This window comes from Oncorhynchus clarkii, chromosome 20 (assembly GCF_045791955.1).
Source record: "Oncorhynchus clarkii lewisi isolate Uvic-CL-2024 chromosome 20, UVic_Ocla_1.0, whole genome shotgun sequence".
In the NCBI taxonomy this organism is placed as follows: domain Eukaryota; kingdom Metazoa; phylum Chordata; class Actinopteri; order Salmoniformes; family Salmonidae; genus Oncorhynchus; species Oncorhynchus clarkii.
The window spans coordinates 78,416,190-78,440,420 of NC_092166.1; the positions used below are offsets into that span (position 1 = coordinate 78,416,190).

The window sequence follows — 24,231 nt, forward strand, 5'->3', positions numbered from 1 at the left end:
GGTCACAGTTATGAAAACTAAGGACACTAAAGAGGCCTTTCTACTGACTCTGAAAAACACCAAAAGAAAGATGCCCAGGGTCCCTGCTCATCTGCGTGAGTGTGCCTTAGGCATGCTGCAAGGAGGCACGAGGACTGCAGATGTGGCCAGGGCAATAAATTGCAATGTCCGTACTGTGAGACGCCTAAGACAGCGCTACAGGAAGACAGGACGGACAGCTGATCATCCTCGCAGTGGCAGACCACGTGTAACAACACCTGCACAGGATCGGTACATCCGAACATCATAGCTGCGGGACAGCTACAGGATGGCAACAACAACTGCCCGAGTTACACCAGGAACGCACAATCCCTCCATCAGTGCTCAGACTGTCCGCAATAGGCTGAGAGAGGCTGGACTGAGGGCTTGTAGGCCTGTTGTAAGGCAGGTCCTCACCAGACATCACCGGCTACAACGTTGCCTACGGGCACAAACCCACCGTCACTGGACCAAACGGGACTGGCAGAAAGTGCTCTTCACTGACGAGTCGCGTTTTTGTCTCACCAGGGGTGATGGTCGGATTTGCATTTATCGACGAAGGAATGAGCGTTACACCGAGGCCTGTTCTCTGGAGCGGGATCGATTTGGAGGCGGAGGGTCCATCATGGTCTGGGGCGGTGTGTCACAGCAGTATCGGACTGAGTATATTGTCATTGCTGTCAATCTCAACGCTGTGCGTTACAGGGAAGACATCCTCCTCCCTCATGTGGTACCCTTCCTGCAGGCTCATCCTGACATGACCCTCCAGCATGACAATGCCACCAGCCATAGTGCTCGTTCTGTACGTGATTTCCTGCAAGACAGGAATGTCAGTGTTCTGCCATGGCCAGTGAAGAGCCTGGATCTCAATCCCATTGAGCACGTCTGGGACCTGTTGGATCAGAGGGTGAGGGCTAGGGCCATTCCCCGGGAAATGTCCAGGAACTTGCAGGTGCCTTCGTAGAAGAGTGGGATATCATCTCACAGAAATAACTGCCAAATCTGGTCCAGTCCATGAGGAGGAGATGCACTGCCGTACTTAATGCAGCTGGTGGCCACACCAGATACTGACTGTTACTTTTGATTTTGTCTGTGGAACGTGTTCAGTTTATGTCTCAGTTGTTGAATCTTGTTATGTTCATACAAATATTTACACATGTTTAAGTTGGCTGAAAATAAACGCAGTTGACAGTGAGAGGACGTTTATTTTTTTTGCTGAGTTTATATGGTTTTATCAAAGCGACATACAGCGGAGTCACGCGTGAATATATTTCACGTTTGGGTGGTCGTGCAAATCAAACCCACCATCTCTACCAACTGAGCTACAGAGGACCACACACACCGTACACCACAGAATAAAGCTAGGATTATTTCATATCCGAAATTCTGCCATGGGGAAGTTTGTGCAGTGAATCTGTGATGGTGGGTGGGAATAGGGGCCCTCGAGTGGTGCAGGGGTCTAAGGCACTGCATCTCAGTGCCACAGGTGTCACTACAGACTGTGGTTCGATCCCGGGCTATATCACAACCGGCAGTGATTGGGAGTCCCGTAGGGTGGTGCACGATTGGCTCAGCGTCGTCCGTATTAGGGGAGGGTTTGGCCCGGGGTAGGCCATCATAGTAAAATAAGAATTTGTTCTTAACTGGACTTGCCTAGTTAAATAAAGGTTAAATAAATAAAACTAGGATCGAGTCATGTTCAGTATGAGTGTGTAAGGTTGCCCTATTCCTCTATGGCCTCTATAGTCTTGGTTAAAAGTAGTGCCCTATATAGGGACAAGGGTGCCATTTGGGAGTGTTTAACAGTATCTAACTGGTGATCTACAAATTGGAAGTTTCATTGTTTTGACCTTCCTGGTACTTAGTCAGATAAACATCCGTCCATATCAACCATGTCTCATCTGTCTGTTTTCACTCCTTTAAACCTCCCCCTATCTCTCTCCATGCTGAGTGAGTGTTGATTTAGGGTGACTGGTCACTGTTTGTTCACCTCCCACTTCTTCCTTGTGGTCCCTAGGCATCACTGTCATCTATCATGCCCCCTCTTGCTTAAAAAAACATGCACGCACACGCACACAGACAGAAAAACACACACTCACACAGGTACATGCACACACACTGTGTCTGGTCTGTCTGCATACAGGTGTGACTGGGTGGTAAGTCCACAGTGAGAGCCGACCACAACAGGCATCCGATAAAGATGAAGACCGTGTCAAATCAAACCCAGAGTCACTTTTCCTCCACAGACATGGATTGCATTCCTTTGAGCCAAATAAGTACAGAGAGAGGATAAACCTCAGCTATGCAAACACAAGTCCATCTAACTGACTCACACTCATTAGGAAACACATGCACACACACATCTCTTACCCATCTAAGTCCTGATAGTTGATGTTGAGCCTCTTTGTGGAGCCCAGCAACTCTGAAAAACAAAGAAGGGGGGGTGAAGGGATGGATGGAAGGAGAAAGGAGAGAGGGAAGGAGAGAGGGAAGGGATGGAAGGAGGGATGGAAGGAAGGAGGGAGGGGGAGATGGAAAAAGGATTTGGTGACATTTGTCTTTTCAACAGAACGCCTAGTGATCTTCCATCACGGCAGGGTCTCTCGGTTTTCACAGCAAGAGCTCACATGTTCCTCTCTTTCTTCATCACTCGTTCCTGAAATAACATGTCAGAATGGCTGGAGGTTGCTCCCACTCGCATACAGTGTTATGACAAAATTCTGCCAGCTGACTGAAAACAAAACGGTTTTTATTCCATGCAAGCAATTCCCCCTAACTGAACAAGACTCCTCCTTAGCCTGCTCCAGATCAGTTGCTTCAGCGAACTTCTGTCCGCTCTTATGCCAATCACATACGGATAGTCCAAGGAATTGATAGGCTAAAGCACATACCTTGGACAAGGCTACCTATCCTAATAGCTGACTTACCCCACAGCAGCCACATTGCCACTTGCCCTGGGCGAACAAGAGTACTTGTCCTAGGCATTAGTGTCTGGCGAACAAGAGTACTTGTCCTAGGCATTAGTGTCTGGTGAACAAGAGTACTTGTCCTAGGCATTAGTGTCTAGTGAACAAGAGTACTTGTCCTAGGCATTAATGTCTAGTGAACAAGAGTACTTGACCTAGGTATTAGTGTCTAGTGAACAAGAGTACTTGTCCTAGGTATTAGTGTCTGATGAACAAGAGTACTTGTCCTAGGTATTAGTGTCTGACGAACAAGAGTACTTGTCCTAGGCATTAGTGTCTAGTGAACAAGAGTACTTGTCCTAGGCATTAGTGTCTGGTGAACAAGAGTACTTGTCCTAGGCATTAGTGTCTAGTGAACAAGAGTACTTGTCCTAGGCATTAGTGTCTAGTGAACAAGAGTACTTGTCCTAGGTATTAGTGTCTGACGAACAAGAGTACTTGTCCTAGGTATTAGTGTCTAGTGAACAAGAGTACTTGTCCTAGGTATTAGTGTCTAGTGAACAAGAGTACTTGTCCTAGGTATTAGTGTCTGACGAACAAGAGTACTTGTCCTAGGTATTAGTGTCTGACGAACAAGAGTACTTGTCCCATATTTTCTCCTCTCCGACTTCCCTGTAGCCAATAATTTTGTTACGTTATCCTTATTCATTAATCAATCAATCCAGTCCTACCTCCACTCATCCCCTACTGTACATTCTACCCCTCAGCTCCAGGGGCCTTTCCAGGCTCAGACACCCCATCTAAAGCCCTTCTCTCTGGGAATTGACTCCTCTGCTAGCCCTGCTCTCAGAGCCAAGCTCCAGCCTCACTGAGCCCATACCCAGTCTCTCATTCAGCAGGGACCATTCTTCCAACTCTGGCCTCTCTCTCTCTCACTGGACCATGCACAAGAATGTGTGTGTGCACACACACACACACACACACACACACGTGTGTGTGAATGTTGTGAACAGTAGAAGAGATTGATCCTCAGACAGATCTCTTGGCATTGGTTTCAATCAATCAATGAAACAGAACTTGTATTCTATTCCATCCCTACTGAACATTAACAGTGAATTCCTCCTCACTATCAGCTCTGTCAATGAGGCTACTGTCTCACCAACTGCTTTTGACCCATGATATTAAAAAGGGACACTTCAGGATTTTGGCAAAATCTTCCCCAGAGTCGGATGAACTCGTGGATAACATTGTTATCTCTGCGTGCCGACTCTGGGGAAGTAATGTAGATCCCAAAGTATCCCAAAGTATCCCTTTAAACACAACCAAAAGTTATCAGATTTCTTCATGGCAGTTTAAATGATGATTTCATGTTTCTACAGTGACAGGATAGTTCCACTTACACTGGGCGCGAGTACACACACACACACACACACACACACACGAAGAAACACACATTAGGCAGCTTGCCAAGTGGGGCCTAAACCACCCCAATGACAGCGAGAGAACAGAGCCTTTAAGAGTTCTAGTTAGAACATGAGCCAACATTCCAGACATAGAAGAAGGGAGAGAGAGGAAGAGAGATTCTTTCTCTGGAAACAGTTGCTTCCTTCTCAATTAAAAAGGTGGAGAGCTCTGGTTGACATCACAGTACAGTAAATTACTGCATCTTCAACGGACTGTGTGTGTGTGTGTGTGTGTGTCAGTCTCCCCTTACAGCGCGTCACACCCAACATCATCATCTGTAATGCAAAACCACAAAACCACTCACCATGGCCTGCGGGTGTGTTCTACACTAGGAACTTCAGGGAAACACAATACCAACATCTAAAAGGTATGTTGGATACACACTGGCTACAGCAGGGCCATTGAGAGTTGGCACCAAGTACAAAAGCAGGTGAGGAAAACGAGACTGTGAAATCTAACCCAGTCAAGCCTCATTGGCCTTCAATCACCTCACCTAAAAGGCTGTGTGTGTGTGTTATGTTGGTGCAGCAGGAAGATGACTGGTTTCCAGTGTCTGTGTGAAAGCCTGGCTGTAAACATGTCACAGCACATAGTGACGTCAGGTTCGTATCGTGGCAATGAAACAAAACACCAAGCAGATTTAACTTCTTTAGGAAAACAGCCCTAATGTTGGAAACAAACATCATTATGTTGTCATCCAGAGTCACATGTATTTATTTAACAAGCTACAGCACACAATATTTCACACACAGCAGGTTTTAAAAAGGACAACTGAAATGTACAATTAAAAAAAAAAATATTGCGATACTGGCGTCGTCACAGCCCTAGTGACAGGAAGCCTAGCGATTGGGCCACTAACCGAAAGGTCGCTTGTTCGAATCCCTGAGTCAACAAGGTTAAAAATATATTTTTTAAATCGATGTTCCCATTAAGCAAGGCACTTCACCTTAATTGCTCCTGTGATTTCCTCTGAAGTATGCTAAATGAATGACATTGATTTCCATGCCAGGTTATGTGGTTGGCTACAGGTGTGGTGCTAGTCACAATAACATACAGTTCCAGTCATGGGTTTGGACTCGAGGTCGACCGGTGGCCGATTAATTAGGGACGATTTCAAGTTTTCATAACAATCGGGAATCGGGATTTTTGGACTCCGATTTATGTATTTACTTATTATTTTTGAATACCTTTATTTAACTAGGCAAGTCAGTTAAGAACGCATTCTTACTTTCAATGACGGCCTAGGAATGGTGGGTTAACTGCCTTGTTCAGGGGCAGAACGACAGATGTTCACCTTGTCAGCTCGGGGGATCCAATCTTGCAACCTTACAGTAAACTAGTCCAATGCAATAACGACCTGCCTCTCTCTCGTTGCCCTACACAAGGAGACTGAATGTTACGCGAATACAGTAAGCCAAGGTAAGTTGCTAGCTAGCATTAAACTCATCTTATAAAAAACAATCATAATCACTAGTTAACTACACATGGTTGATGATATTACTAGATATTATCTAGCGTGTCCTGCGTTGCAGGACTGAGCATACAAGTATCTGACTGAGCGGTGGTAGGCAGAAGCAGGCGCGTAAACATTCATTCAAACAGCACTTTCGTGCGTTTTGCCAGCAGCTCTTTGTTGTGCGTCAAGCATTGCCCTGTTTATGACTTCAAGCCTATCAACTCCCGAGATGAGGCTGGTGTAACTGAAGTGAAATGGCTAACTAGAGGGACCGAAGCTATACTGTTACACTGGCAATACTAAAGTTCCTATAAGAACATCCAATAGTCAAAGGTTAATGAAATACAAATGGTATAGAGGGAAATAGTCCTATAATTCCTATAATAACTACAACCTAAAACGTCTTACCTGGGAATATTGAAGACTCATGTTAAAAGGAACCACCAGCTTTCATATGTTCTCATGTTCTGAGCAAGGAACTGAAACGTTAGCTTTCTTATATGGCACATATTGCACATATTACTTTCTTCTCTAACACCTTGTTTATGCATTATTTAAACCAAATTGAACATGTTTCATTATTTATTTGAGGCTAAATTGATTTTATTGGTGTATTATATTAAGTTAAAATAAGTGTTCATTCAGTATTGTTGTAATTGTCATTATTACAAATACATTTTCGGTGTTGAAATATCATAATCGGTCGTCCTCTAGTTTGGACACAGCTCGTCATTCAAGGGTTGTTCTTTAATTTGTACTATTTTCTACATTGTAGAATAATAGTGAAGACATCAACACAATGAAACAACACATGGAATCATGTAGTAACCAAAGTGTTAAACAGTCTTGAAGGAGTTGGCACAAACAGTATGCTGAGCACTTGTTGGCTGCTTTTCCCCTCTGGTCTTATTCAACATTTCTGGTGTTACAGCCTGAATTCAAAATTAAAAGTAAAAGCAATTCTCATCCATCTACACACAATACCTCATAATGACAATGTAAAAACATGCATTTAGACATTTTTGAATAATTTATTGAAACTTAAATACATAAATATCTCGTTTACATAAGTATTCACACCCCTGAGCCCTTATCTATTTTACATGACTGGGAATACAGATATACATCTGTTAGTCACAGATATCTTAAGGAAAAAAAATGGGTCTCGTCACGGTATTTCTGTGCATTCAAATTGCCATCGATAAAATGCAAATTGGGTTCGTTGTCCATAGCTTATTCCTGTCCATACCATAACCCCACTGCCACAATGGGCACTGCTCACAACATTGACGTCAGCAAACTGCTTGCCCACACGACGCCATACACATTATCTGCGGTTTTGAGGCCGTTTGGACATACTGCCAAATTCTCTAAAACGAGGTTGGAGGCGGCTTATGGTAGAGAAATTAACATTAAATTCTCTGGTAACTGCTCTGGTAGACATTCCTGCAGTCAGCATGCCAAATGCATGCCCCCGCAAAACTTGAGACATATGTGGCAATTGTATTGTGTGACAAAACTGCACATTTAAGAGTCGCCTTTTACTGACCCCAGCACAAGGGGCACCTGTGTAATGATCAGCTTCTTGATATGCCACACCTGTCAGGTGGCTGGATTATCTTGGCAAAGGAGACAAGCTCACTAACAGGGATGTAAACAAATTTGTGCACAAAATATGAGAGAAATCAGCTTTTTGTGCATATGGACATCTTTTATTTTTAATAGGCACCCTATTCATCATTTTGTTCAGTGTAATAACTTTACCATGCTCAAACGGATAATCAAGGTCTGCTTTTCTTATTTTTACCCATCTACCAATAGGTGCCATTCTTTGCGAGGCATTGGAAAACCTCCATGTTCTTTGTGGTTGATTCGGTGTTTGAAATTCACTGCTCAACTGAGGGACCTTACAGTGTGGGGTACAGAGATGAGGCAGATTCAAAAATCACGTTAAACACTATTATTGTGAGTCCATGCAACTAAATATGTGACTTGAGCAAATTCTTTAGGCCTGCCACAATAAAGCGATGTTCACATCTGGGGTAGCAACACCCATCTGCAGCTCACGTCGTCCTGCTTTGCCTGGCTGCATTTTGATAGGTGAATAAACGTTTTAAGTCGGACACTGACAAGCAGATCAGATCGACTGAGAGCAGGTGGGGGAAAGGTGAATGTAATTAAATAGAAGTACGACGTGAGCTTCAGATGAGTGTTGCTACCCCAGATATGGACATGCTGTTTCTACAGAGTTGGGTGGTGTTTATATCTGACGTTTATCCATTAAGTCTTTATTAAAAACACTAGCTATGAGTTCCAAATGGCACCCTACTTTTGACCAGAGTCCTATCGGGAAGGGTAGGGTGCCATATTCCAGAACATACCGTCAGCAAGCCCAGATGTTTGTAGTTAATATTCACAGACACATTCAAGGTATGCAAAGAATGACACCATTTAAGAATGACACCTGAAGGTTTCAAGTAGGGTTGTGGTGGTGGCATCCTAAGACATAACTAAATCTGTATTCAAACATACCTTGTCCTTACAACAGTAGGTAGGCTACTGCTGCTAGTTACAAGTATCTATTAAACAAGCCTATATAGAATATATACATAGTGTACAAAACACCTGCTCTTTCCATGAAAGACTGACCAGGTGAATCCAAGTTAAAGCTATGATCCCTTATTGATGTCACCTGTTAAATCCACTTCAATCAGTGTAGATGAGAATGGGCAAGCCAAAAGATTTAAGTGCCTTTGAACGGGGTATGGTAGTAGGTGCCGGGCGCACCGGTTCGAGTGTGTCAAGAACTGCAACACTGCTGGGTTTTTCACGCTCAACAGTTTCCAGTGTGTATCAAGAATGGTCCACCATCCAAAGTACATCCAGTGAACTTGACAACTGCGAGAAGCATTAGAGTCAACATGGGCCAGCATCCCTGTGGAACGTTTTTGACACCTTGTGTCCATGCCCCGACAAACTGAGGCTGTTCTGAGGGGTGCAACTCAATATTAGGAAGGTGAGGTGTTCCTAATGTTTTGTACACTCAGTGTACAGCGTGTAGCTTTAATAAGGACACAGCCAGGGCAGGTGTTAGGATTAAGTTGTGCTGGCTGGCTGACATGACTGTGGGCAGATGGAGTCTCATAGCTGACTAGAAGCCTGGAGAAGTGACCAAATCCCTGTGGCTCCCTGGCAATGTGATTATATTGTAGCCTCAGCCTTATACAGCACAGTTACAGTTCACTGCCTACCAACTACCAAGAGAGAGGCTACTATAGCACTAGCCATGTCTCAACCAACGGGATAGGAGTGAATTAGTCTGACACAATATACAGTCAGACATGCTACTAGGACAATGAATTGTTCTTTCAATAAGGAGATGGGAAGAATGGACAAATGAACATGAGAGAGAGAGAGAGAGAGAGAGAGAAAACAGCAAAACTTGCAGGGCCTAATTGTCATTCTGCCTCATTATCTTCCATTGATTATCTAGAGTCATTATTAGGATAGAGTCCTCTGTCTGTCTGGGACTGGTTGTTCTGGGTCTGATCGATCGACATGAGTGTCACCATCGGGTCAAGGCTAACCAATGGAAACATAGAGCACCAGTATCCCAATAACCCTTTCAGTGCCACACAGGCGCTCCAACACTGACAATGAGGGGAAGCAGGACACAATAGTGGTGTCACAAATCTTTTAAAATGTTTCTTTCTGGAATTACTAGATTCTTTCAGAAGTAGGACACAGGCTCTGTGTGAGCTAAATGGAAGTCCTAGTGAATGGAACAGTTGGCACACATACAGTATTGTATTCCCCCGGTAGAAATATAATCCTTGAGTATGTTTACATGTACACTTTTAATTCAATATTAAACTGATTATGGCATGAGGCGGAGTTGGGAACTAGCCATGTAAACAAACAGTCAAAATTGAAGAAAGCACACACGGATTATAAACACCTGGTTTTCTGAGCAATCTTTCAAATGATTAGGACATGTAAACAAGCTTCCTCTGCGTTCCAGCGGTGTATCTGATCTGTGCATGTGTTAGCACCGGTAGCCTCCCTTTGACGAGCGACTGAAAGTACGCATCTTAGAAATAGTTTTCACACATACAAACTTCAGAACGTCTGAAGTCAGAATATAATAGGCTTTGCATAATTAACATGGTCACTGTGGTAGCAACGTTTACTCTGATTGGTGATCCAAGTCCCATCAGGAAGTCTGATCTCAGATGTGTCCACGGAACCAGGATCATTAGGGAAATTGTTCTTCTTGCAAAGCATGTAAACGTTTTAAACAATCTATTATATTAAATCTGACTATCCACAATAATCGTATTATTGAGTGCATGTGACTGTGCTCATTGAATACGTCACTGTGATTTCCTACCTTGTCCATCTCTATCCAGAACGGAACTAGTCCAGAACGGAACAAAGTAACACTACTAAAAAGGAGTGCCATTTAATGAACATTCACAAGCTTAGTGAAGTCTAGATCAGCTTAACCTTGAACTGCTCCTGTTTCACCACGACATGACCCTCCATCTAACTGAGTCTGCCTTCCAAATGGCACCCTATTCCCTACATAGTACACGACCTGTAGGGACCCATAGGGCTCTGGTTGAAAGTAGTACACTATGTAGAAGACAGAGCCTCAGATATATAACAATAGTTAACTCACTGGTTGAAGAGCCAGATAGTTAAGTAAAGTACATCAGTGTCACTAAGGAAAAATACAAGTTTCCCATAAACTGGTGCAGATTCTGGAGCTAGTACTTCATCTACCTTGTCTGCGTGTCAAACGGCACCCTATTCCCTTTATATACTGAGACTTTACCTCCAGGCTCGTGTCTTTTACCTCCAGGCTCGTGCCTTTTACCTCCAGGCTCGTGCCTTTTACCTTGTCTGCGTGTCAAAGGCTCGTGCACCCTATCCAGGCTCGTGCCTTTTACCTAGGCTCGTGCCTTTTACCTCCAGGCTCGTGCCTTTTACCTCCAGGCTCGTGCCTTTTACCTCCAGGCTCGTGCCTTTTACCTCCAGGCTCGTGCCTTTTACCTCCAGGCTCGTGCCTTTTACCTCCAGGCTTGTGCCTTTCACCTCCAGGCTTGTGCATATGGAGAAGGTGGCATGTAAGGCCAGTGGAGTGTTTTACAGTTTGTGTACCTGCCTGCCCCCTCTGCCTGCCCGCCCGCCCCTAGTAAGTTAACTTCACCCATAAATCACTTATTGTATTATTCACTTCAGCCTTAAAATCATTGCTCATCACCCATTTAGTCTCTATAGGCCTGAGCACAGCCAGTAAACACATCACTACTCCTTCTGGACCAATACATATTACTCTTACTGTAGTTAAAGACGTCGGCCTACATAATACAACCAAAATGATGCATTCAACTGGAAGCCTGCAACATCTACAATTATAATCATGTTACTTTTGGTTAATAATAGCCTAGCATACAATCGTCAAAAATAAAGCAAAAAAAATAAGAATCGACCACGCTTTTTCAAAGACATACCAAATACACTGCACATGACCTCAATGGCAAAAACTGCTGCTTTTAACTAAAGGACAGAACGATTTACAGGAAAGGAGGTAGAGAGATGGACAAACGTAGATCACCGCTAGGACAAGTACACAGTTTACACTTTGGTCCACGAGCATGGGAAATAATCGAATCAAATATTGTCACATGTGCCAAATACAACAGGCGTAGGCTACACAATAACGAGGCTATATACAAGGAGTGCCGGTGCCGAGGCAATGTGCAGGAGTCCGAGGGAGTTGAGGTAATACGCACATGTAGGTAGGGGTACAAGTGACATGATCATACACATACTGTAAACCACATCTTAATGAGTTTATAATTATTTCCTTGTCATTAGAGTAGTAAAAAGCACTGCACTATAAAGGGAATAGGGAGCCGTTTGGGACACAGACATTGTCCTCTCGTTGTCCTCTGCATGTCTCTGTGTATAGTTGCAGACAAGCAGCACAGGCTTTGTTCCAGTACAATAACTTCATCATTACCAGAAAATACTTAATCATCTGAATACAAGTGAAGGGAGAGAAAGAGAAGAGATTTAGAGTTCAAGGAGAGTTTATGTGTCTACCAAACTCGTTTGGCCTTGTCCTGGTTATTCTGGTTTGCGTGTCTGTTAGTTGGGTTGTTTTTCTGCAGTGTATCTGTAAATAAGTCTGGTGAAACAATGCTGCCTGAATTCTACCTCAGAACTATCATCTGTCTATACTGTAGGGTCACTAGCTGCAGACAAATCTGCAGTGTTGTGATCAAGTCATTTAAAGAGAGACCGATTCAAGACCAGAGCAAATCGAGACCGAGTCTCTTGGGGGGGGGGGGGGGGTTCAAGGGGTTCGAGACCGAGTCAAAATGTGAGTCCAATTCAAGACCGTGATTGTAATTTTGTCAAATCCCCACCATAATAAGAGTTCAAAATGTTCAGAACATATAGATTATTTTGAAATTCAAAAAACAGTGAAAAAAATTGCATGCTGAGGAAAAATAGAGCCACTCTAAAATGATTACTAACCCAATCATAGTGGGGAACAATTCTACTTCTTCAGAGAAGGGCTGAAGACTTATAAAATAATGATTAAAATAATATAATATATAATATATTATATATATTATAACACTACACATCTGATTCAAATCATCAAAGCCTTCATCATTTGAATCAGCTGTGTAGTGTTAGGGCAAAAACAAAAATGTGCCCCCTTTTGGGTCCCCAGGACCAGGATTGAGAACCAGTGGGCTAGACCATCAGGAGCTAGATAAAAAAGGCATCTGCCATTCAAAAGGCAGATTTCAGAAGTCCACAACAATGATTAAAACACATCAATTTGATTGGGTGGGCCAGTCATGGCCTGGCTCCCCACTGGGTGGGTCTCTGTCTACCCAGGCCCATCCATGTCTACGCCCCTGATGCAAATAGCCATGATGACAATTGCGCATCACAAATAGCCTAATAACCAACACCTCGGACTAAAATGTTTCAACTTCTGGTTTGCATGTACATTATTGTCTTAGTTAGCATTTACAGGTAGATGAATTGAAAAGTCTTTCCTACCTTACCGGCTACCGATGTCATTCTTCTGTGAGCTGCTCCATGCCAAAACCAGTTGAGAACTGCACACTAGGCCGAAACTAGGCTGTGTGCGTGGCGCGCATGTGAATATATTTCATGTGATTTGCGATTGTGTAGGCTACTTTGTGCATGATGTCTCTATTGTATTACATAATTGATCAATCGTATACCTCCACTACACTACTTTGATACGCATCAATAGGGATTAAGTGAGTACACGCAATGCCCACTGGGAAAAAAGTGGGTATACGGCTTATACCTGCGTATACCGTCCACTATACCACAGGTTCTTTGCGTTTTACAAGAAGTGCACTCTCCTACATTGGTGCGCTGTTATTACGGTTGCTGTCCTTTCAGAATCACGAAACTGTCACACACTGAAGGCCTACAGGTTCACCACTGTACTAACCTGTCACACACTGAAGACCTATAGGTTCACCACTGCGCAAACAGTGGGTTAACTGCCTTGTTCAGGGGCAGAACGACATATTTTTTTTACCATGTCAGCGCAGGGATTAATTTTTGCAACCTTCCGGTTACTAGTCCAACGCTCTAATCACCTCCCTTAGATTGCACTCCACGAGGAGCCTGCATGGCAGGCTGACTACCTGTTACACGAGGGCAGCAAGAAGCAACGGTAAGTTGCTAGCTAGCATTAAACTTAACTTATAAAAAACAACCAATCTTAACATAATCACTAGTTAACTACACACGGTTGATTATATTACTAGTTTATTTAGAGTGCCCTGCTTTGCATATAATTTCTCATCGAATCACAGCTTACTTCGCCAAACGGGTGATGATTTAACCTCGTTGGGCTAGGGGGCACTATTTTCACGTCCGGATGAAAAGTGTGCCCAAAGTAAACTGCCTGTTACTCAGGCCCAGAAGCTAGGATATGCATACAATTGGTAGATTTGGATAGAAAACACTCATTAAAATAATGCCTTTGAGTATAACAAAACTGATTCGGCAGGCAAAACCCCGAGGACAAACCATCCAAGATCGTTGTTTTTATCCGGCATTGAACACAGTATATCTTAAATTGGATCAATCATTTACCTTTTAGGATACCTAAAGTTGGATTAGGAACGTTGTTTGAAATGTTTGGACCAAGTTTACAGGTGACTTATTAGATACTTTGTAGGCATGTTGGGCGAGTTGAAACCGGTGTATTTCTGAATCAAACACGCCAAATAAATTGACATTTTTGGGACATAAAGGACATTATCGAACAAATGGACCATTTGTAATGTTTTTGGGACATTTTAGAGTGCCAACAGAAGAAGATCTTCAAAGGTAAGGCATTAATTATATCGCTATTTCTGACTTTAGTCGCGCACCTGCCTGGTTGAAATCTGATTTTCATGTGATTGTATGCGGGTCACTGTCTTCAGATAATCGCATGGTCTGCTTTCGCCGTAAAGCCTTTGTGAAATCTGACACAGCGGCTGGATTAAGAAGAAGTTAAGCTTTATTTTGATGCACAACACTTGTATGTTTCATGAATTTGCATTATGAGTATTTCTGTTTTTGAATTTGGCACACTGCAATTTCACTGGATGTTGTCAAATCAATCCCGTTAACGGGATTAGAGCGGGAAAGGATCACTAGGGATCCATAAGAGGATAACAAGCGCATTCGCGAAAAAAGCACTGTCGTTGCACCAATGTGTACCTAACCATAAACATCAATGCCTTTCTTTAAAATCAATACACAAGTATATATTTTTAAACCTGCATATTTAGTTAATATTGCCTGCTAACATGAATTTCTATTAACTAGGGAAATTGTGTCACTTCTCTTGCGTTCCGTGCAAGCGGTCAGGGTATATGCAGCAGTTTGGGCCACCTGGCTCGTTGCGAAGTGTGAAGTCCATTTATTCCTAAGAAAACCGTAATTAATTTGCCAGAATTGTACATAATTATGACTTAACATTGAAGGTTGTACAATGTAACAGCAATATTTAGACTTTGGGATGTCACCCGTTAAATGAAATACGGAGCGGTTCCATATTTCACTGAAAGAATAAACGTTTTGGTTTTCGAAATGATAGTTTCCGGATTCTACCATATTAAGGACCAAAGGCTCATATTTCTGTGTGTTATTATGTTATGATTAAGTCTATGATTTGATATTTGATAGAGCAGTCTGACTGAGCGATGGTAGGCAGCACTTTCATGCGTTTGACAGCAGCTCTTCGCTGTGCTTCAAGCATTGAGCTATTTATAACTTCAAGCCTATCAACTCCCAAGATTAGGCTGGTGTAACCGATGTGAAATGGCTAGCTAGTTAGCGGGGTGCGCGCTAATAGCGTTTCAAACGTCACTCGCTCTGAGACTTGGAGAAGTTGTTCCCCTTGCTCTGCAAGGGCCGCAGCTTTTGTGGAGCGATGGGTAACGATGCTTTGAGGGAGCTGTTGTCGATGTGTTCCTGGTTCGAGCCCAGGTGCGAGGAGAGGGTCGGAAGCTATACGGTTGCACTAGCAATACTAAAGTGCCTATAAGAACATCCAATAGTCAAAGGTATATGAAATACAAATGGTATAGAGAGAAATAGTCCTATAATTCCTATAATAACTACAACCTAAAATGTCTTACCTGGGAATATTGAAGACTCATGTTAAAAGGAACCACCAGCTTTCATATGTTCTCATGCTCTGAGCAAGGAACTTAAACGTTAACTTTTTTACATGGCACATATTGCACTTTTACTTTCTTCTAACACTTTGTTTTTGCATTATTTAAACCAAATTGAACATGTTTTATTATTTATTTGAGGCTAAATTGATTTGATTGATGTATTCAATTAAGTTAAAATAAGTGTTCACTCAATATTGTTGTAAATTGTCATTATTACAAATAAACAATAAAATAATTAATTAATTAATTAATAACTAAACCAATTAATCGGCATCTGCTTTTTTTGGTCCTCCAATAATCGGTATCGATGTTGAAAGATCATAAATCGGTCGACCTCTAATCTGCGCAATAGCCCAAAATAGAGTATAGACCTACTACCTACTGACTGTAACCATGTTAATTGGCTGAAATCCTGAATTGGCAAAACAACACCCAGGCCAAGCCAGTCACCACTGTCTGAGGTCACCACTGACACGAAGAATGTGAAAACATCTTGGTGATCTTACAAGATCAGCATTAACCCACACGCCTGATTATCTGAATAGAGCCAAACAGTAACGGTAGGGAGTCTGAATGTCACACACACATGCTCAACTATTAGTGGAAAAGTCATTACGTTTTCTAATTTGACCTAAAAAGGCCAGAAACTGTACACTTTGTGTGATGATGAAATTCACTCTGTGGCCCAAACCCTGGGAACTACTAGCTAGGCTAGATCTCTTAAGTTCTATGTTTAATAGAACCTCTAACTTTATTGATAACAGATAAGCCTGTGCCCAGGTAACTAGCTTGCCTCTCTCCCCTCCCCCACATAAATCATAACTAGACTACCCCACCTCCCATCATCTCTGCTAAGGAAAAGTAGCCTAACCGCAACCTGGGACAACATATCTAAGCTGGGAAGAATGGATTCCCGTCAATGTCTGCCTTAATTCAATGTACCCTCCCTTTACACATTATGCGTTTAAGGTACTAGGCCTCCCTCACAGTAAAGACCATACTTTACCCCCATTGGAAATGACTGAGTGACTTCCATCTGAATATATCTGATATCTGATATTTCAAAAGGCTTGGAGTGTGTCAAGTCTAATTTATAAATACCCACAAGTGTGCAGCTCCCCGATTAGTTACTCAGTGCAACTACCCAGGATCGCCATTTTGCGTATCAGAACAAGACAAGAGCCTTTAAAAACATCCAGAACAGGGAACGGATGAAGGGTACTGGGGGTTACAATATAACCTCCATGTCTGTATCTAACATCCTGTCAGGAGAATCAGAGACTACATGGGGCATAGCAGATCAAAGCAGCTGCAGCTTCTACAGGCTACAAAAGCAGCTTCCTGCTGATTCTCATTAAAGTTACTACTGATATAGGCCTATTCCCTAAGGAGCACTCTCTCTCTCTCTCTCTCTCTCACACACACACACACACACACTTTTGTCAACAATAACAAAACATCCATACATGCACAAACAATACCAACATCACTGAATACCACTCCTACAGACAAGGTTTTCTCTTCGTCTTTCCTCAGCCGTATCAAGCAGACAACATGAGAAATGTTATAGGGCAAGAACAGGCAAGCCTGGATAAGCATCTACAGTACCTGGGGCTACAGAAATACACTATACACACACACACAGAAGTATGTGGAGACCCATTCAAATGAGTGGATTCAGCTATTTCAGCCACACCCGTTGCTGACAGGTGTATACAATCGAGCCCACAGCCATGCAATCTCCATAGACAAACATTGGCTGTAGAATGGCCTTACTTCGGGAAGAAAATGGTGTTTGACCAGATACAATGCTATTTGCAGTAAACAAATTGACAGCAGTCTTTCAGCATGCTTATAGGGAAGGATACTCAACAAGCACAGCACTTACACAAATGACTTGATGAATGGCTGAGAGAAATAGATGATAAAATGATTGTGGGGGCTGTCTTGTTAGATTTCAGTGCAGCTTTTGTAATTATCGTTCATAATCTGCTGCTGGAAAAACTTGTGTTATGGCTTTACACCCCCTGCTATAATGTGGATAAAGAGTTACTTGTCTAACAGAACACAGAGGGTATTCTTTAACTTCTTGACCATACTTGAGACGCAGACGTCTCAAGTATGCACCTGGAAATGCAAATGCGCTACGCTAAATGCTAAATGTACTCGTTACAACTCAATCCTTGATCAAAATTCACAAGCAGGGTATTGAATTAAAGCTACACTCGTTGTGAACCTAGCCAGCAAGTCAGATTTTTAAAATGCTTTTCCGCGAAAGCATGAGAAGCTATTATCTGATAGCATGCACCCCCCAAAATGCCAGCACGACACGTAAACAACAGATTTTGCGGTAGCCGGCGCTACCCAAAACGCAGAAATAAAATATAAAACATTCATTACCTTTGACGAGCTTCTTTCTTGGCACTCCTATATGCCCCATAAACATCACTATTGGGTCTTTTTTTCGTTTAAATCGGTCCATATATACCCAAAATAGCTTTGTATGGAAGCTGTGTCATTCAGAAAAAAACATCGTTTTTAAACGCTGCGTAATTTTTTTAAATTAAAAAAGTCGACGATAAACTTTCACAAAACACTTCGAAATCCTTTTGTAATCCAACTTTAGGTATTAGTAAACGTTTATAATCTATCAAAATGATTACAGGGCGATGTATATTCAATAGGTCTTCGCTTGCAAATCAATGGCTGCTAATGTCTTCATTAACAACATCCGGGTGAAGACTGGGAAAATGGATGCCAGATAGATGGATTTTCCAACAATCAATTCAATTGAAAATGACGACAATGGCGACATCGTGTGGAATTTGTATGAATTGCAGGCAGGTCGATATTAAATTCTGTTCTCTTTTAACAATTCGTGGAAGTGACTTATGGAAATTATTTTTAGCTTTCAGAGAGCAGTTTTTCTTGCGTTTTTCAATGAAACACACGATCTTTTATAGTCACAGCCGTGATTTAACCAGTTTTATAAACTTCAGAGTGTTTTCTATCCACACATACTAATCATATGCATATACTATATTCCTGGCATGAGTAGCAGGACGCTGAAAAGTTGCGCGATTTTTAACAGAATGTTCGAAAAAGGAGGGGGTAGAAGTAAGAGGTTTTTAATAGAAGTCTCTCAAACATAACCAGGAATTCCCCAGGGTAGCTGTTTAGGCACCTTACCAGTGTGTCTATGTATGCAGATGACTCAACACTATACACGTCAGCTACTACAGCAACTGAAATGACTGCAACACTTAAAGAGCTGCAGTTAGTTTCAGAATGCTTGGAGTAACCCTGGATTGTAAACGGTCATGTTCAAAACATAGTGATACAACAGTAGCTAAGATGGGGAGAAGTCTGTCCGTAATAACTGAAGAATTTCTCTGCACAAACTGTCAGAAACCGTCTCAGGGAAGCTCATCTGCATGCTCGTCGTCCTCACCAGGGTCTTGACCTCACTGCAGTTCGGCGTCGTAACCGACTTCAGTGGGCAAATGCTCACCTTCGATGGCCACTGGCACACTGGAGATGTGTGCTCTTCACGGATGAATCCCGGTTTCAACTGAACTGGGCAGATAGCGTGTATGGAGTAGTGTGGACGAGCGGTTTGCTGTGATTTCAGCATTGTGAACAGAGTGCCCATTGGAGGTGGTGGGGTTATTGTATGGGCAGGCAGGCATAAGCTACGTACAATTGAACACAATAGCATTCTAAATCGATGACAATTTGAATGAACAGAGCTACTTCGAAGAGATGCATTGTCAAGCCATTCATCCTCCGCCATCACCTCATGTTTCAGTATGATAATGTATGGCCCCATGTCGCAAAGATCTGCACACAATTCGAGGAATCTGAAAATGTCCCAGTTCTACCATGGCCTGCACACTCACTAGACATGTCACCCATTGAGCATGTTTAAAGTCATATGGTTGACTGTAAGAATGTGCCGTAATGATGGTAGTAAATGATGGTAGTAAATACTCTACTCTCTTGGTGGTTATTGGAAATGAAATAACTCATAGTTATTGCATGTAGATTTAAAAAATGTGATTAAGAATCTAATTTCTGCTTACTGGAGTTTAGCTACATCTAATGCAGAATATGGGAAATATTGAGAACTGCTGAAATTTCAAATCCGCTCAGCCTGTATTACTTATGGAAAATGGCTTGCTTTAAGAAGATGTGAGGTAGCTGAACTCTAAGACAATTGCGGATATCACAGAGATTGAGCATCTTGATCTTATTAAGGAAAAAGCTAAATTGAATGATTTACAGAATCAACTAGATACATTGTATTTTTTTTATTTCACCGTATGAGAAAAAGGCTAGAGGAGCTTTCATAAGATCAAGAAAATAATGGCTTGAAAAAGGCGATAAGAACAGGAGATACTTTTTTAATTTGGAAAAGAGGAGAGGGGAACTCAACACACTTCGGAAATGTAAGATTAATGGGGTTACCACTGAGGATAGAGAGTTGTTATCAGACCACTCAGATTAATGGGGTTACCACTGAGGATAGAGAGTTGTTATCAGACCACTCAGATTAATGGGGTTACCACTGAGGATAGAGAGTTGTTATCAGACCACTCAGATTAATGGGGTTACCACTGAGGATAGAGAGTTGTTATCAGACCACTCAGATTAATGGGGTTACCACTGAGGATAGAGAGTTGTTATCAGACCACTCAGGTTAATGGGGTTACCACTGAGGATAGAGAGTTGTTATCAGACCACTCAGATTAATGGGGTTACCACTGAGGATAGAGAGTTGTTATCAGACCACTCAGATTAATGAGGTTACCACTGAGGATAGAGAGTTGTTATCAGACCACTCAGATTAATGGGGTTACCACTGAGGATAGAGAGTTGTTATCAGACCACTCAGATTAATGGGGTTACCACTGAGGATAGAGAGTTGTTATCAGACCACTCAGATTAATGGGGTTACCACTGAGGATAGAGAGTTGTTATCAGACCACTCAGATTAATGGGGTTACCACTGAGGATAGAGAGTTGTTATCAGACCACTCAGATTAATGGGGTTACCACTGAGGATAGAGAGTTGTTATCAGACCACTCAGGTTAATGGGGTTACCACTGAGGATAGAGAGTTGTTATCAGACCACTCAGATTAATGGGGTTACCACTGAGGATAGAGAGTTGTTATCAGACCACTCAGATTAATGGGTTACCACTGAGGATAGAGAGTTGTTATCAGACCACTCAGATTAATGGGGTTACCACTGAGGATAGAGAGTTGTTATCAGACCACTCAGATTAATGGGGTTACCACTGAGGATAGAGAGTTGTTATCAGACCACTCAGATTAATGGGGTTACCACTGAGGATAGAGAGTTGTTATCAGACCACTCAGATTAATGAGGTTACCACTGAGGATAGAGAGTTGTTATCAGACCACTCAGATTAATGGGGTTACCACTGAGGATAGAGAGTTGATATCAGACTTTACCACTAAGTTTTATGAGAATCTTTACTCCTTAGATAACAATTTGAGTGACTAAGGATCTCCTTGATTCTATAGAGAATGTTAATTTGGTTAGTGAAGAATTCAATTGGTCTTGTTGTCAAGATTTATCCATTATGGACATCCAGTACGGGGTTGCTCAGTTAAAAACTAACAACATCTCCAGGTTGTGATCGATTAACCTTTAAGGAGGCTACAAAGAAGGGAGAACTACCTGCCTCTCTGAAGCAAGGGGTTATTACTCTTATACCTAAACCACACAAGGATCTCTTAAATATGGATAATTGGCGTCCAATCGCACTCCTAAATAACGACTACAAAATTATAGCCTTAATCTTTGCAAAAAGGTTCAAGTCTTGCTTGAATGATCTGATTGATGAATGTCAACCAGGGTTTATGAAAGGGCGCCATATATCTAATAATCTGAGGCTGCTGTTAGACTTGGTTGAGTATTGTGATCTATTGGATGACTTCCCTGTTATCCTATTTTTGGATTTTCAGAAATCATTTGATACAGTAAGTCACAATTTTATCTTTGATTGTCTTTAGCATTTGAAATGTTGTCGTTTTTTTGTTGACGCTATTAGATCTCTGTATAATGGTGGCAATAGCTGTATCAAACTCTGTCATGGAACATCCTCAAGGTTTAACATTTACAAAGGAATACGACAAGGTTGTCCAATTTCACCTTTTTTATTTTTCTTAGTATCTCAAATTCTATGCTCATTAGTTCTTAAAAGTCCATTTGAAGTTATTACATTCCAGGCCAGAGTGATCAAGATATCCCAACTGGTGGATGACACCTCACTTTTTTTGAAAAATGTGTCACAAGATTAGCATTGGATATCGTGAAGCAGTTCTCCAAAATCTCAGGTTTGGCATTAAATATTTCCAAATGTGAGATGTTTGTTTTTAAAGGAGCTGTCAATCCAGCAGATTGTGAAAAAGATACTGTAACCTACCTCGGTGTAAAGATCACCAAAAATCTTAAGGCTGTGAATGATCTTAATTTGAACCCTGTAACTGAATTAGTCCCCCAAAAATTATCCTCATGGTTAAGACGGGATTTAAGTCCTCAAGGAAGGGTGCTTTTATCCAAAGCTGAGGGGCTATCTATTGACATTCCCAAATCCACTTGCTGTATCTTATATTGGCTTTTGTACAACTTCATATGGAAAAACAAGCCACATAAGATAAAAAGAGATGTTATCACCAACAGGGTTTGTCTAAATGTCTTAGATTTCACTCTCTTCAACCAGATATCAAAGGTCAACTGGATTAAAAGGTACATAAAAAATCCTCAGTTTCTGGAATATTATACCTAATTTTGTTTTTCAGAAGTTCGAAGGGCTTAATGTTTTACTACAATGTCCATATATTGTGGGTAAACTTCCTGTGAAACTGGCGGCGACTCACAAGCAGGCATTAATGTGCTGAGATTTGTTGTATAAACACAACTTTTCACCTCGTAAATGTTTGATATGGAAAAATGGGTTGATATTACATAGAAACAAGATGTTATTTAACCATAAACGGTTCTCGAAAAACATTGTCCTTGTCAGCCAATTAGTTAATATTAGTGGGAATCTATTTACACAGAGATACTTTATGGAAAGATACTACTTTGAGGTTTCAAGCAAGGAATATGACATGGTTATTAAAGCTATGCCTAGTGGGATAAAAACTTTACTTCAGAATAATGCATATTTTGGAATATCTCCGATTGTAAGCGATTTCCAGGTGAATGGCATTGGTCTACTAGATACGAAATTCAACAATCGTTTATTATGGGATATTTTTAACAGGAAGTCTATTCCCTCTGCAATATTTTGTTGGGCTTCATCGTTTGATGTAAACTGGCGCCGTGCTTGGCTCACTCCACACACATATTTATGGTGACCAATAAAGTAAAGGAGATCTTTAAGATTATCCATAGATTCTATCCGTGTAATAGCTTGATTTCTAAATATATACCTGATGTTACCAGGGAATGCAGTTTTTGTGAACTAGAAACTGAATCTATTGAACACTTATTCTGTCATTGTTTATATATTGAAGTGTTCTGTACTGATGTAAAACTATATCTTGGCCTCAAATTGCATACAACCATTGAAATTTCAACATATTATTTTACTACACCGATTCCACAATTGAACGTGAGTATGTCATAAATCTCTTTATTTTATTAGGAACATTTTTCATACACAAATCTGAATTTTATGAAGATTAAGCCCCTTAATGTTTTTTTTTAATCTGATTTGGAAAACTATGTAGTCTTTAAAACGTATAAAAAACCAAATGTATTTGCTATATGTCTGTATTTGAATTGATATAATGTGAATTAGTTTGATTTTTTCTCATTTCTTTGTGGAATCCCCTGGTTGTTATGTTTATGTTTTGTATGTTACGGTTGATAACGACTTTTAAAGACTTGAATGGGGACGCCTGTTCTACTCATTATATTTCTATGGCAGCACATGCAGTGAGGAACAGCTATTACAAAGACCACGGTCATTTGGCTGGTCAATTACTGTCGTCCAAAATTATATGATGTCACATCCCCGTCAGAGCCCTACGTCTTTCCTGTTGACCATTCTGACCCCATGACCCTCTCCTTGATCCTCCTCTAACCCCGTGACCTCTGACCCCTCCTCCAGCCCTGAGTCCAGTCAGTGCTCTGGTGATCTCTCTCCATCAGCCTGGCTAAAGTAATGATGACAAGTCTACAGCGTTTTTCATAGAATCTCAAAGCTTTTTTTAAAAGCTGCATCCTCCGAAGATGTAGAGGATCATGGTGGCGATGGAGTCTGCTGATGATCTTGTAGGAGGGCAAGTCTGGGAACCAGCCTGAGTCTTACAGCCTCTGGACTTCTCCTCTTCCACTCTGTGTAACACCCTCTTAGGGCGATGCCTCAGCAGCTCTGGGCGCCAGAAAGATCACCACACAAAGTTCAGAATAGTAGCCAGTCGTCCTCACTACAAGCCTCAGCACTGCTGTATCCCTCCACCTCCCATTCCTCTCATGCTTCAAGCCACTCCTCAAATTATGTTCTCAAAAGAGCCATGTGAAACAAAACAAAAAATGTGGTACTGTGTCCAGATTAATTTTTCAAAACAAAAGCTAGCCAAGACAAAACATAGTGT

The 24,231-nt window shown here is 41.7% G+C and overlaps 1 protein-coding gene across 3 annotated transcripts in view; it reads right to left on the reverse strand.

The window, feature by feature from the left end:
- LOC139376965 (caskin-2-like) overlaps window positions 1–24,231 on the reverse strand; it is a 67,489-nt gene that overhangs the window by 37,359 nt on the left and 5,899 nt on the right. For all 3 annotated transcript variants that reach the window (XM_071119995.1, XM_071119994.1, XM_071119993.1), the window contains exon 2: window positions 2,389–2,440. In XM_071119995.1, the coding sequence (XP_070976096.1) occupies window positions 2,389–2,440 (52 nt within the window). The remainder of the gene's footprint in view (window positions 1–2,388; window positions 2,441–24,231) is intronic.